This window comes from Leptonotus elevatus, chromosome 6 (genome assembly GCF_054856555.1).
Source record: "Leptonotus elevatus isolate MCC_2025b chromosome 6, RoL_Lele_1.0, whole genome shotgun sequence".
Lineage (NCBI taxonomy): Eukaryota > Metazoa > Chordata > Actinopteri > Syngnathiformes > Syngnathidae > Leptonotus > Leptonotus elevatus.
Window position 1 is genome coordinate 18,231,920 of NC_141244.1, and position 16,115 is coordinate 18,248,034.

General features: G+C 42.3%; 1 protein-coding gene across 1 annotated transcript; it reads right to left on the reverse strand.

Moving 5' to 3' along the window:
• Positions 1-61: 61 nt before the first annotated feature.
• Positions 62-14,137, reverse strand: mex3a (mex-3 RNA binding family member A). The gene is made up of 2 exons (XM_086078813.1): positions 13,481-14,137; positions 62-8,169 (listed from the first exon to the last, which is right to left on the reverse strand). The coding sequence occupies exons 1-2, from the start codon at positions 13,977-13,979 to the stop codon at positions 7,040-7,042; spliced, it is 1,629 nt and encodes a 542-aa protein (XP_085934939.1). The 5' UTR covers positions 13,980-14,137; the 3' UTR covers positions 62-7,039.
• Positions 14,138-16,115: the final 1,978 nt, after the last annotated feature.

The following is a 16,115-nucleotide window of genomic DNA, read 5'->3' on the forward strand; positions in this document are numbered from 1 at the left end:
TTTAAAAAAAAATACTTGTTTCATTAATATTGTACCACTTTTCTTTTTGAAACTCTCAAAATAACAAAAGCACAACTCATTTCCATTCCCGGAATCATTTTCTTTTTATTAGAAACATTTACAATACATCTTGTATCTTGGAAAAATAACAAAGAACCAGAACTAACATGGAGCAGATACATTAATAATAATAATAATTAATCATAAAAATGTCTTCCAAAAAATGTAATTCACCAAAAAAACGTGTGCTATAAGAAATAAACCTGCAATATCACATGCCTCGTCGAGGGCATGGCACACTGTAACAGAGTTCAAAGATTTTTTTTCTTCATTTTTTTCTTTTGTCATTTTTGTTCCCATCCATCAAAAAAAGTTGACGGTCAGCCACAGAGCGCCACACACACACACGCGTGAGGGGGTAGGGGGTGGGGCGACCCTCTTTTCACCGTTTACAGAGAAACCAGAAACTAACGCCAGCCCGATGACGCTGGCCCGTAAACTAACGCACTACCACCACTATTAGACCGGCATGAAACGCACACACACACACACACACACACACACACACACAAACTACTTGTGCTGCAAATATTGGAAAACGCTACCAAGAGACAAACTGTCGACCGCATCGGCCGTCTTCGGAGGAAGATTTCGAGTTTTCACCTTTGGTCCCGTCACGTGCAGCAGGAAATTTGTCAAGTTTTGACCAATAAATAAACTAACTACAGGATGTTCAAGTTTGCTGTGAGCTGAATGCAAATACTGGATATTTGCCACTCAAAAGTATTGGAACAATGAGGATAATTCCTTGGTGCATGTCAAATTCAAGACTGGGGACCTCAGTTTTTTGTTTCCTTCTAAAGTAAATCAAGTTGCAGTTTTTCTTCACTTTTTTATTTTAATCACCAAATGTCTTAACTCATTGAAGGGGTGGAAGAGAGTCTTACCCAGCTAATCTCTGAAATTCAGTATTGTAATTCACTGCAATGACTGCTAGTTGCCTGTAGATGGCAACATTGCATTGATTTGGAATCACAGCCTTTGAGTTTTCTGTCAATTTTTGGTCTGGAAGTCTGATTGACTGATGTATTAGTTATTGTTTCAAGATATTAACTCATTGACTCCCAGCCATTTTCACTTGAAGCACCCCCCTTCGCTCCCGGCTGTTTTACTGGATTTTGACTGATTTAGCAAGGCCCACAGAATATTGTGTTCTATTGCTATAAAATCATGGAACCTACCAAAATAAATATTAGTCTCTTCTTTCATCAGGAAAAAAAAGAAGTATATTTCTATCTGTTTCCGTTTTGCAGCAGTTAGCAATAGAATATAGCTAACTTTCATCATTATTCACAAAACTGTGGGGGGAAAGAGCTTTTTGCAACATAGCCCTGGTTGATCTCTTACAATCTGCTGGCCCTTTTAGTAATAACTACCATTGCTTCAAGCATTCTCTTCCGTTCAGAGGCTACATCAAAGCCTCTAGTATGCTCTAGCATTTAAAAAACAAACAAACATAAATACGTCTTTGAGAGCATGGTACTATTTAAAGTAGAACATATTTATACGTTTTTGGGAGCAAATGATTTAACAAATATTTAAACCTTTCCCATTATTTGTGATGAGTTTTCAGCAAGCCACAAGGAAGTTTCCTCACTGTTCATATAATCCAATGTGGGGACTGACCGGCAACGAAACTCGCCACCTTTTGACCTCCGAAAACGCTCCCAACTATGAAAATCTAGCCTAAGTGACCACATGACATACATGCAAACTAGTACAGTAATGAGCCTGTTGTGTGTGCTATCTAGTTACAGTACATTGATCTCCTAACGCAGTGCGCCCTCTTGAACACCATCAGGCCCGTTTTGCCTTCGAGGGCCCAGCCTAACCCGCTAAAAATCGGTCTTCGTCAAGGTGCTCTGTCGCTGTCGATCAAAAAACAAAAGTAGTAGTTGTAGATGTCCATAATGAAAAGTTGTACGCAGTCAAGACTTAGACCTTGATTTTGGATTTGGAATCACAGAGGAAATGTGTAATGCAGTAAGTCAGTACCATGGGCTTACAATTGAAGGCATATGTGTGTATGGGGGGAGCGGCAAGGGGGATTTACTAATGCAGGACATGAATAATAACAATAATAGTATTAATAATATAATCGAGGCACAAGATTGATGCTCTGTGACTAAAATATCTCCAAATTCTTAAAAAATAGTCTATTCTGTCGTGGACGCGGCACGTGTGTCGTCCGGCGTCCATAACTGTCATAAATAAAACTTTTTTTTTTTTTTTTACGTAGAAACTGACTTCCCCCGATCTTGTTTAGAAATATATTAACTTCTTGTCATTTGAATTAAAAAACAAAAGGTCTTTAAATAGGTTTGTTTTCTTAAATAACATCCAGATACTGACTTCTTTTCCTTCTCCCCACTCTCTGTGTTCTAAGAAATAAAAACCAATGTTAGCAAAATAGATCTGACAAAACTGTAATGTTTTTTTTTCTTTGTCATTTTAAGTTACTTTGTATAAATGTATGCGGAAGAACTAAAATATATTGAAAACTTGTCACAAATTCTTTCCCCTAAACTTCCCCCCAAAAAGCAACGAAAACTTAAAGCTTGTAATAAAAACAAAGAAAAAAAGGAGTGCATTAGGTTGAGTGTTTTCTCCGTACATTCAAATGCATTACTCGATTTTCGTAAAAAGTTGGTTACAATTGCTTAAGTGCATCCATTGAGAATAAGGATTTCCTATCACTCCTTCAAAGAGATTCTACATAAATGCATAAGTCAATTTTCATAGCAAGAAAAAACATCAAGTTTCTATTTTGACTAAAACAGAAAAATTGTAATACAATATCGTAAAAAATAATACGAAGAAAAAAATTAACGACTCCAACGTCGCCGCGAGTCGTCTCCGCCGCCCCTTTCAAGTCGCTCGTGTCCAAAGTATTTCATACCAGCCCGAGCTGCACAAATGAAACTTATGCACATTTCTTAACAATCCTAATTTTGTGTATTGATTAAACTATGCTGCAATACTGTATACTATTTGGAAAAACCTACGTTTGCCTTGAGGTCGTAAAGCTTTTTGTATGCGGATAACTCTTAGCTATACGGTATGATATCTTGCTAGCATGCAGTGGAAAACTCCAAAGTCAACTCTAAAAATTTTCCTCGTTTTATATCACCCCTATTGTGGGGATTGTGACCCATCCATGACCCAATTGTGGGGCGTCCCAAACCTGATATGTTTCACAGATTCGCGTTCACAATGTACGATACCGCGTTTTTAACACTACTAAGTTGGCTCTGGTCGTACGTTGGTCTTTGGCTACATGTGACCGTAATACAAAGCAGAGGCGAAGTCTGGAAGCTACGCTAAAAGCTAAGACGCCCGTTAGCGCATTAGCTGTTAGCATCCACTTTCGTCTTCTCAGTGCCGTTCAGAAATCCTGAAACGAGTGCTTAAGATTCAACATATCACGCAAAAAAAAGACCCTGAAGAGCACAGCAATTATCCTGAAAGATTTTTTGTATTTTTATTTTTATTAATCAAAGAGCTGCGACGAGCTACCAAATGCTAATATGCTAATAGTCAAAAGTAGTCTGAATAGAATATTACCGTTTATTGCTTCATCTTAATGTACATAGAAACTTGTCTTCACTCAGGGGTTATTATTATTATTATTGTTATTACACATACAATTCATCGGAACTTTTACGTATTTCGGATTTATACAGTAGAGGCTTCATAAAGGATATCATAGTACTGTCTGATTATTTATATATTTAGATGAAATACTAAGTTAATCCCTTGAAATAATATTTGTTAAACGTATGCTCTATCTCATAAAAGCTACTATTCAAGTCAAAAAAAGTGATGGGTAACACGCATAATAATAATAATAATAATAAAAGTTGTTCTCTTTTTCTGTGCTAAATTGGCGTAGTAATTCAAAAGCTTTGTGGAAGCAGGACGTCCGATGCGCAAATAAATGTGTATTTATTTACAAAGAGTCTTTGAATACTCGGTATATAAAGAGGCAGCCCTCTCTCGTCGTGGTAGCAACAAGAAATAAAACTGAAACAAAAATGATAGGGAATCCTTATGTGCATGTCTTAAATTCTAGCAAATATTTCACCATCAGTGGTCGGTTTGGTATTCGTCAAATGCGCTTTTGTTCCTAGTAAATAAGGTGCTTTACTGTTGACAGTTATTTTTTGTGTAGGTAAGTGTTTTTAACCCTGCTGTTATTTTTTTTATTATTTTTATTTTTTTCCAGGAACAGCAACAATGGTCTTGGGTCAGTTTGACTCGTGATGTAATTCAGCTAAAAACGGTCAGAAACGCGAGGGGGAGGGGGGGTTGTCTCATTATTAGCTCCATTATGAACATTTCATAGCCAATACGTGACCATTCATAACCCAAAAAGTTTGTCTTTCACGTGAAAACGGGTCAATTTGACCCGCGACGTAACAGGCGGGTCAAGGGTGTGATTTCCTGAATCCCTTTCCATAACCAAGTGTGATTCACATTCTTTCACTTTTGAGAAGTTGTGTTAAGGGGGTGGTGCAATGGAAGGCCAACATGTCAGCCTAAATGGCATTATTGGAATAAAAAAAATGTAACATTAAGGCATAAAACAAAAATACTAAGAATTTTTTTTTATGACTGTGCTGTGCAATTTCTCCATAGAATGATACTCTTTATTTCTACTCTGTCTTCATAGAATGTAAGGTACTTTTATTTTGTAAGTGTTCCACGTGCTTTGCTTTGTTTGGCTCTTAAGAGGCCACGGGGGCTTGGGTTGGTGGGGGGGGGGGGTTCTTGAGGGAAGGATGTGGCTGGGACACAATTGAAAACGGTCTTCTCTGGGGTAAGATGAAATATCGATATTGTGATACTTTACATCATTATCACTGTATCAGTAGACTAACATTTAGTATTGATACCTGATACTTTCTAAACAGTTTTAAGGCTCAAGCTGAAGTGATATTGCGCAACACATTCATCTCAGTATCGATACATCAACATTGATACCTTTAAAACAGTTTGAAGCCCATACATGTTCTCTTGGGATCGGATAACGTATTGATATCATGATACATTGCGCCATTATCACAGCATACGCCAACATTGTAGTACTACAGCGAGCAATCTGATTGGACACTGATAATAAGTTCTGGCAATGTTATGACAGCAAAAGTTGTAAGTATTTTTTTTTTTTAAATTAGCTTCATTATTGTGCTGTAAATATCAGGATGTATCGTAGCTATCAATACATTGTATCGTTTGGCATAATATGGAGTTAATCCACCATTCCCACCCCTAGATGCCCCCCACCTTCCCCTTTTATTCAACAGCTTAAGCCCCCACCTCCTTACCCCAACCCGTTTGTCATCCCTCCCCCTCGAGCTCGGGGCCTGAGCATGATTTGATTCAGTGAGTGCTGGTTAAATGGGGCGTTTCCTCCGCTTTCCTGTCAATTACAATTCTCTGATTTCATTCAAGCTAGGGTGGGGAGTAGGGAGGCTGGCGGAGGTGGGGGGGAGGGGGGCGGGTGGTGCGGGGCTGGTCTCCCATTGGCTGGGGCCCCAGTGTCCATAGTGAAGGGGCAGCTGCTGGATGTCCTTTACAGTAGCTGGGGAGGGGTCGGCCTATTTGGATCTGTCACGTAAACCCTGTTTTGAATTTCACAGTTGGTGTGTGTGGTGTGTGTGTGTGTGTAAAAGAGAGCGAGAAGGGGGTCTATGCGAAGGGGTTAAGCAGGGGGGGAGTGGAAGGGGGGAGTCACACTACATCTCATGTGATTTTTTTTTTTTGTAACATGGCCACATGTTTTTTGTCAATGGTGTGGCTTTCAAATCGTGTCTGTTGGAAGGGGGGTAAAATATGGGTTGGGGGGGTTGAGTTCTCCCCTCCGATCCGCACCTGGACCGGCCCATTTGCCTAATTATGAAAAGAGCGCTCGCCAGGCCCCGCTGTCCGAGCGCCCACAGACAATAACGCTCCTCAGTCCGAGGGAGGGTCACACTGTAAGCAGCCCTGAAAAGGGGGTTTTGAGGGGAGGGGGGCAGACAAGATATCCACACACCTGCTCCAGCCAGACACTCGATACAAAAAAATAATAATCTTGTCTTATTTGCATGAGGTTTGCTCACATTGTCTAGTGATGAATATTATGGTAAGAACAAAAAAAGGGGGGGGGGGCTTGGCAGGGGCGTTTTATGAGGGGAGGGGGGGGGGGGCTTGGCAAATGGAATCAAGCCTTCAAGATACGAGGGGAAGGCGAGCATCACCGAATCTTTTCAGCAGATTGCAGCGAGCCATGCGTGATCAATGGCCACCCCCAATGAGATTCTCTCATTTGGGGAACTCTGAAGAATAGCACCGATAAAATGGCGAGTAATTAATGTAATGCCCCCCCCCCAAAAAAAAAAGAACAATCAAAAGTAGAAGTGCTTTGACTAAAAACCATTCACATTTTCTATTGTCAAAGCATAATAAAAGGATTCATTTAACATCAAAAAGTGTGATTGACAACCCTACTTTGGACCCGAGATGATTGTATGGTGCCGTGTCAATTAAACCATCCTCCTTATAAACCCACTTCATGGTAACATGATCATACAAAATAAAATAAAAAATTGGAATAATAATAAAATGTTCACATTATGTCGGCCTACACTGTGATTCTGCGTTTAGGAATAACAGCAGCAGTCCCATCATTAAAAAAAACAAAAAACGGAAGAAAAAAAACCCTGAAAAGGTACTATACTTCTCTTATAAACAAAACTTTTATAAAATATATATGCATATATATGTATATAAAAGAAAAACTGAAAAATATTTCTTATACTTTTTAGTAAAGCAAGCAGTGCCTTCTAAAATAGCTGCTTGATTGTTTTAAAATTTTTCTGAAAAATGAAAAATGTATCGCAATAATAAGAATAATAACAACCGTAATAAGAGCAACTAATTAGCCGACCGACAAACGAGACAAAAAAAAAAACGGGCTAAAAAGGGACGCGGACCCTTAGGAGAATATTCGGATGGCCTGCGAGACCTGCGTGTGGCACACGGGACACTCGGGGTGGTTGAGCTCACAGATTCGGATGGCGCACTCCATGCAGAAGAGGTTGTGGCCGCAGGGCACCAGGGCGGCCGTCACTTTGCTCTCAAAGCAGGTCATGCAGTCCCGCACGGCCGGCGGCGAGTCCGGCACGGGGAGCCGCCCGGGGAAGCCGCCCTCCCCCGCCGAGGTGGGCTCGCTGTGGGCGCGGCGAGCCTGCGCGTGGGGCGACACCATGCCGCCGACGGACGAGTTGGCCGACGGCTCCGGAAGCCCAGGCGAGAGTCTAGTGAGCGGCAGCGGCAGCCCGCCGAAGCTCTTGGACCGCTGCTGGGCGTAGAAAGCCATCTGCTTGGGGTAGTCGGGGTCGCCCCAGCTCTGGGTGCCCTCCGAGCCGAAAAAAGAGCAAGGCTTTTCTCCGGAGCTGGAGAAGTTGCCCTTATTGTAGATCCCGACACCCTCGCCGCCCCCTCCTCCCCCGAGAGCGTCGGAGAAGTTCTGGCGGTAGCTGCTGGTGAGAGGTTTCCGCTGGCCCCCCTGCAGGCCCCACACTTGCTGGAGTCGACTCTCCAGGCCGCCGCCCCCGCTTCCGCTGCTCCCCGCCGGACTGCCGCCCCCGTTGGGACCCAGGCAGTCGTTCTCGTTGTTGTGGTCGTGCAGGCCTCCCGTCCGGAAGGCGATGTGCGCCTCGATCTCCTCGCGGGCCCGCTCGGCGTTGCTTGGCGAGCCCGTGATTTCGAAAACGGGGTCCCGGTCCCGGCTGGGGGTGACGATGTACGTGCAGGTCTGCTGCTGGATGCGCTTGATGGTGGAGCCTTTAGGGCCCACCACCAGACCCACCACTCTGTACGGCACCCTCACCTGGATGGTGGTCTGGCCCGGGAGCGGGGTGGGCGGGGAGCCGCTGAAGGACACGCCCAGCTTGTTGCGCGACGCCCGCAGCATGGAGAAGTGCTCGGCGGCGGAGATGATCTCGCGGCGGGCCAGAGCCACGTCCTCCTTGCGGCCCGTGATCAGGAACACGGGCTCCTCGCCTCGCACGGGGGTCTTGATGTAGGTGTTGGTCTTGGCTCGCAAGGCTTTTATCTTGCAACCTGCAGACAAACCGAGAAAAGGGTTAAAAAAAAAAATGGTGGGTATTCTCTGATATTCTCTTTCATCCAATTAAACCTCTCAGGCAACCAGCGCAATCCAGTTGCGGTTAATCCTCTGCCCTGAGAGAGTTTAAAAACTAGACCCAAAACCTCCTCCAAGGATGAACACTTTCCTCTTTGGTTTTTGACTTAGCCCACTACAACGTTAACCTCCTGGACCCTATGCTGGCCATTTGTGACCACCTCACTTCCTTTTCAATGAAATTTAACATGGGTTGACATTTTTAGCTGATTTTGCTATTTTCCGATGGTTCACATCAAATTGTACTTTATGGACAATTGAAACCCATGGAAACAGTTTTTATTTCTTATTTACTGGATTAAATCATACAATTAAAAAATAAGTTGTTACAAACTTTATTTTAATACCTTGAATTGTACCATAACTCATGTTTTAAATTTAAATTTCATTCAGTGATTCTTTTGCAGACCACTAGAGGGCGCACACATATCACTAGTAGTGGTACTTGTGCCACACTTTGACATAGACTGGTCTAAAGTATGTTTGTTAGCATTTCAAATGTTGTGAGCCTCATCCCAAATATTTTTGGATCATAGTTTGTGGTATATTTCTGGTGTCAACTATTTATACAGGCAAATATCATCATGTTTAGGTAAATGTCAAATATTTGCAGATTTTTACAGATAGCGCGGTGTATAAGGAAAAAAATGTGGTCATGAGAATACATTAAGAACAAATTATTTATTTTTTAGGTTTCCTAACCTGTGCATTGTGCAAACAAATCTGATAATAAAATAAACATTTTTAAGGTTTAAAAATAAAATAGTTCTTCTATCAAAGAAACAAAACCATAAACTAAAAAAAATCCTGACTTTGGCTGTGACTTTCAATTTATGAGGGTTTTTTGTTGCTGGAACCCTGTTTTTTTTTTTTTTTTTTTTTTTGACTGGGCAGTTTTATTGTATTCTCTGTTCGTATAAGTTGCTGCTCCGTGTGTGTTAAGAAGCAGTTCTTTGAAGCTTTAGAATTAATTTCTCATCTATGCTAATCTCCGTTAGCCCATGTATGGCATTTCACATGCTATGTTAGCATTAAGCTATAAGATTTTCATCAGACAAACATTTTGGAGTTTGATATTTTACGTTACATTTTCTTTTCTTTTCTGTCAGTTTTACAGTAAACTTGAACTGGGAGTGACAAACAAACAAAAACAAAAACTGCGTGAGCGAGGGAGTCTTCTTTTCCTCATTATACGAAAGTCTCCTAACAGGCACTCAGTAATACTTTTAATAAGTTAGTGTCGCCTAAAATGTTTTATTTAATTATTATTATTTTATATGGTGTCTATGTTGTGGATTTTCACCTATTGTGAACGTATCCCAAACAGTACCCTTCTTGGCTTGTCACACCAAAAGTCATCCAGGATAGACTCCAGGTTGCCCTGAACAGGTTTGCACTTTAACTGTCAATAAACAAGCCAACTTTATAATTTCCAGGTCAAAATCCCTTTTAGTGTATGGTTATTGAGAACTGCAGTGTTTATTTGAGCGCTTCCAACGCAAACACTTCCTTAAGTACTGATGTGGTGGGCTCCGGAGAAACCACCGCAGATCTATTTGCAGCATCACAGCCATCCTTCAGAGTTCTGACCTCTCCTTGAACTTGCGACCCGGCTACTCGCGGCTTGCTCTTTTGGCACAATAGTTAATTGAGCTGCGCTTCTTCTTTTTAATTTTTTTTTGTTATGGTATTTACACCTATGTTGTGAAACTGTGGCGAGGCCAGCCGAATGTTTTCATGCATCCTCTCAGCCGGCCATTGAGAAACAAATGGAGCCAGCGCCCTGGTTATTGACCAGTCGGTCAGGTCTCTCTTAAAGGGACCATGAGCACGAGTCGGCAGCTCTTTTCGTACGCCAGAAGGGAAGGGAAACGCTTTGGGGTTTTGTTTGTTTTTTTCATTTGAACCCGACATCTGCAAACACCCGTGGAGGCAGCCCAGCCGGCCGCATTGGTGGTTTAACGAGGCTAATAGATGCGGCGGTGTCGCAGAGGATCACGGAGCAACACATTCCTACGCGCCGCCTTTTAATCAAGTACATGAGTGTCCCAATTAGACAATTACAGGGGCAGGGATTAATCAAACACACAACAAGAATTTACAGTCGCCCGAGATGCTCCATTTGCAACGGTGGGATCGTTCCAAACAATGCAACTGGGAAAACGCAAGGCTCTTTTCTCTGACAGGAAGTACGCCAAACTGATAAACATACTAGTAAGGTTGCAAAATTCTGTGAATTTTCACTTAGAAATTGTATGTGGGAATTACAAGAATGTATATGAATGAATGGGTTGAAACCAGGTATTTACAACGTGCACATTGTCGCTTAATAGGGAATTGACATACGGTCGTTGGACGAAACCCATTTGAGCATAATTGACAAAAAAAATAAAATCTAATTTGGAATAGTTCCAAAATTTCCTAGCTTAAATTCCCCAGAAATGTTCCCACTCCTTTTGTAACTCTAGTAAAGACTAAAAATTTTCATGTGACAATGACAAAAATGATTGAAAACCCTGCAATATGCATGCCAGGCCAATAGATGGCTATGTAAATAAACACGATGAATAAACTTAGTGTTTAACTTAATGTACAATTTTATAAATTAGTTGTAAATTTTCAACGTAAAAATGTATGTTCCATCATTATTATTTTGGTTGTGACAATCTATTGTGTGAAACGTTTTTAAAATGTTGTAATGTGCATGCGCGGCCACTAGTTGGCAATGTAAAGAAACACTAGCACTATTTCTGTCATTATTGTTTTGATTGTAACAATCTTTGGCTACAGTATGTTGCTAATCATTCACTCACTCAAATTGTCTTTCCGCTATATCAGGATTTTTTTTTTTTTTTTTTTTTTTTGTCGACTGTACAGTTGTGCTATAGCACACAAGATGTTGGCATATTTTGCCCTATTGTGTTGCACAATTCTGTTTAATTTCCAAATTATACGATGATAAAGAGCACCATATGCCAGTGTGAAGTGGCAAATCCTTTTTAGGAATGTTTTTTTCCCCCCAAACAATGTTGTTGGTTCCAAATGGACAGAGGGATGCACCAATGTGACTTAATTTTATTTATTTTTACTCATTTCAGGAAGTACAGTGGCCCAAAAGGGTGAGGGAAGTCATCCTGGTCATTTGGGTTGGTTGCCAAAACGTCCGTTTTTGTTGTTTAAAGTTTGAGGGATGATACAATCACCCTGCCTTTTTTATTTTTTTACTATTTGCTTACAGTATGTAGGCCCAAAAGGGTGTTTATGGGGGGGGGGGTGTAAATTAAAATCTATTTCTAGCGCATTATAAATGTGTGTGATGGAATTTGGAATGCTGAAGATTTGTGTAATTTTGTGAGAATTATTTCCTACGATTTTTTTTGTTGCTTTTTGAATGGACAAAGGAATGTGATACCTACACCGACTTCTTTTAATTAATTTGGTGAAGTATGGTGCCTCATAAGGGTTAAAAAGGTGTATTAAAATGTGTAGTGCAACTTTAAGTTATTTGCTAATATATGTATCTTTTTTTGTTTTTGTTTTTACAAAACAAGTATGTTTTGTGGGTTTGTGTTTAACTGAAAACCAGTAAAAAAATATATATAATAATTTAAGTTCATCACCTGTTTGTTTATCACACAACCAGAGATAAAATACGCATTATAGAATACAATGCAACATTTTTTTTGTCACTGTCACATGGACAATGACAGCCGTTAAATAATCGCTGAGCATTGTGCAGTTCAAGGTTGTGACCAGTAGAGGCACTGTTGAGTCAAAACTAGTTTGCTATCTGAAAATAAACACAAGTCAGCTATGGGAAGTTCGGTTAGCTAATGTGGGCTTAGTTAAAGGAATTCAGTTTGCCTAAATTTTGTACAAGGCCAACAAAATATTAAGGAAAAATGTTCCTCGTAGAAAACATTGGAATTTCAATTACAAGCACACACACACACCAGATTTGTATTGTTTTTAAAAATATATTTACCGCACCTGTTGACCCTTACGAGCCACTGTACTCTACTTCAAGAAATTAGTCAGTTGCCAAAATGTTGTACAGTTATTTTTTTAAACTCTTAGAGTCACCGTACTTCATAAAACGATTTTAAAAATTAGAAATTTTAAATCGCGTAAACAGACCAAAATTCTCACTTTTGTTTTTGATCCCACCTATTGGGCTACCATAAAAATTGTAAAAAGGGTGTGAGAAAACAAGTTGTAGACATTTTTTAAGGATTTTTTAAACCATTTTGTGCTACCACACTTGAAGAAATTAGTCAAAAGTTGTCCTCGTGAGGTCGCCTCAACAAGACACATTAGGTATGTTTGTTGCATGCATTGGCCTGAATATCGTACAATTTGGACAAATTGAAGAATTGAACCAAACTTCAGAATTCCAACTGCCATTTTAATGTTTCTATTAAGCACATTTTGCTATGTTTTGAGCGACCCGTAGCCTACCTCATGAAATGAGTCCTGGTTATTCTGTCATCCCTGAAAAACCAAATCCCATTAATGTTGTACCACATCAGAAACGGTCAAAAATCCTCTTGGAAAATCGCACTAATATGTGTCATGTGATGAGAATACAACTTTTCCAAAAACAATATGAGAAAAGGGTGAGGTTGGGGGTCTAATTGACTGCATGGCTCACTTCCATTGTCCAAATGTGTCAGTGGGCCAGATAAACAAGCCCCCCCCCCCCCCCCCCCCCAAAACATCAGCCCCGCCAGAACCTGGTGGAAGCCAGACCTCCTTTCTCTACATTACACTTGCACCCCCTCACCCCAGACCACCCCCCAACCTTCACCCACTCAGCCAGCCACCCTCCCCACCGCCTTGCTCACAACAGCACGTTGCCTTTTGAACAGTCTGGCGCGTCCCAGACGACAAAGGAAGCCAAACGCTCCGGTGACATTGATGGCGTTGGATTGGGGAATCGTGCACCGCACTCGGGGCTTCACTAACGGAGTGCTTCGAAAAGGCAATCAGATCAAATGATCATATCATGTAAAAAGAAAAAGAAAAAGCTCCTGCAGGGTGATGATGGAACTTGTGAGGCAGGAAAAGTGGGAGGCTGATGCCTCATGGAAAAGGAGGAATAAGGGGAGGGGGTACCAAAAAAACACCACCACCACTCCCTTTTCTTTGTTAAAGGTAACATTGGAACAGGAAAAGTTTGCAAGTAAAGCATGCTTCTTTTTTATTTATTTTTTCGGGGTGGTGATTTACCTTGCCTGCCCACTATCTCGGCCACATGCTCGGAGCTGGGCACCGGGACGCATTCGGTGATGTTGCAGCCTCGTCCTTTGGGCTCCCCGGACGAGCTCTCGTACAGGGCGCACAACTTGCTCTTGCCTTGGAGGATCGACGCGTCCCCTCCGCCTCCGAGTCCACCGAGTCCCCCGATTCCTCCTCCTCCACTATTGTGGTGATTGTTGTTGTTGTTGCTCCGGTCTTGCACTCCGCTCGTCGGAGCTCCGCCGCCGCCGATAACAACACTACCTCCTCCACCTCCTCCACCTCCACCTCCTCCTCCACCGTCCTCGCCCTCGCCGAGCCCCAGGAGCGACAGCTGGCCGAGCGCGACCCTCAGGGCGCGGGAGTCGTCCTCGTCGTCGTCGGGGGGCCCCAGCAGACCCGCCTCGCCCCCGAAGCCGGAGCCGGCCAGATCGGCGCCGTAGCCCCCGTTTTTCTCCATGATCCCTGCGAGCACCAGCAGGCTCGGCATGGCTAAACAAAAGAGTGGCGCGAGACAAAGACGACGGGAAAGAGACTGGAGAGAGAAACAGCCTCCTCGCAGCCGCCTCCTTCCACCGGCCCCCCCTCCTCTTTTTCTGCGCTAGTCCCTCCCATGGACCGACCCACCAGCCACCAAGCCGCTCCTACCTCCCCTCCCCCTCGCCCCCTCCCCTCTTGGACCCCACGCTACTACTTCCAGTACGCTCGCCGAGGAGCTCCGGGGGCGACCGGGACACGCGAGACGAACTAGCCCGGCGTCTGCGTGCTCTTCCCGGGATGGACTTGCCGGTGGCTGGGGGGTGGATGGGTGGATGGACTGATGGGGGGTGGGCGCGACGCTCCACCCAGTCTGGCTCTTTCAAGCCGCTCCCCTCCTCATCCTCATGCTTCGAAAGAACCATGTACTGTATTATTTTATGGATAATCAGCGTTTTGTACTCGAAAACAAGAGAATCAATGGTGTTGGGACAGACTGACGTCATGTTTGGATTATTATTATTTTTCATTAATAATAAAAAATTTGTGAGGATGAATGGGGGAAAGGGGGTGGGGGGGGGGTAGGCCTACGCCCAAAAACAACCATGTGTTATTATTTGGATAATCACCCATTTCCCCCCACTTATTTATTAATTTAATTTATTTATTTAATTTATTTTTAAAAACGGTAATATGCTTTTTACGTCTACTGAGACCTCCCTTATAAATAAACAATATAAATATAAAATTAGTGACAGAACCATGTACACTATTAATTTGGCTAATCCATTTTTTTTTTAAAGAAGAATCATGAACAGCTTCCATGTTCATGTGAAAGGATGACGTCAACTTTAGTACTCACGTTTGTACTATTATTTTTTTTTATTAATAGGAATAATTAGTGAGGATAGATAATGGGTTTGTTGAGGAGATTGGGGGGGGGGGGGGTGTACGCCCACCTCGTGTAGCCACGCTTTGCGGCACCACGTTGTCGTCTCCGCATGAGGATGTTATGTATAGACTACAGGGTGTCTGGCACAGGAGGAGGGGGAGGGATTGAGGAGAGAGGGGGTGGGCGGCGTCTGTATATATATATATATATTTATATAATATATACGAGGGGGAAGGGAGTTGGCAGACTGCAGACCCTATGTAGGAGGCGGGGGCGAGTAGGGGGTCGTATACGGCCATCCGTACATCCAGTTCCCTCAAAAAAAGAAAAGAAAAAAAAGCGCTTTGCAGCAGCAGCAGAAGCAGCCGTGCCGGTGAACAAAAGAAGCGCACCCGTTGCTTCAGACTCCCCAACAAGATGTCCTCGCACACAAGCCACGCCTGACGGCATGTTAGTGGGAGCACACAAAAGACCCCCACCTTCCAACCCCCTCTTAACAGACGCAAATAAGACTTTGCACGTATAGTTTTTCTAGCAAAAGTAACTGCACATGTGCTTTTCTTGCTCCCCCACCTTTTTTTTGTTTTATTCCTCAGAGTCAAAGTCAAGGTTGGCCATGTGTGTGCACAAGGATGTGAATGACAAGGCAAACTCTGCATGAGGAATATGACACTCTAGCAAGCCTTGCTCCCTCCCTCTTCATCCTCCGCCTCCTCTTCCCTAAAATGTTTTCCATCTCCACGCGCGTTAAATAAAAAAGGTTTTCCTCTCAGCACAGCATGATGAAAAAAAAAAAGAGAAAGGATGAACAATTCTCCATGGTGAGAATGTGTGATGGCATGTTCCCACGTTGGGAGAGAATTTCATCAGGAGGATTTTATTCTTTGCATGGTCATTAAATTTTACTTTTGTTTTGCCACACTGATTGACTTTTGAAATTTTGAGAATGGAGAGAGAAATTTTGCAGCTGAAACACAAAATTTCAGTTAACCCTCGAGAGAAAGACAAGCCCTTGAAATGTTGTTACATTTGGAAAGTCTTCTAATTGTTATTGAAAAATATCTTGATAAAATCTGTACATTTCAGAACTGCCATCCCAAATGAGATTTTAGCATATTTAGTATATATATAAAAAATCATGTTAAAATACCTGTGTGGACAAAAAATTCATGCTTTAAAAAATAAACAAAAACAAGTTTGAATCACTTATTTGACCCTTTTGGGCCACCGTACTATGCACGCAAAATGTTATTTGTA

Excerpts from the sequence above, each read along its gene's own strand:
- mex3a (XM_086078813.1), bottom strand. The coding sequence starts at position 13,979 with ATGCCGAGCCTGCTGGTGCTCGCAGGGATCATGGAGAAAAACGGGGGC. Across the intron at positions 8,170-13,480 it reads CGAGATAGTGGGCAGGCAAG|GTTGCAAGATAAAAGCCTTG; the intron begins GTAAATCACCAC and ends GTTTGTCTGCAG.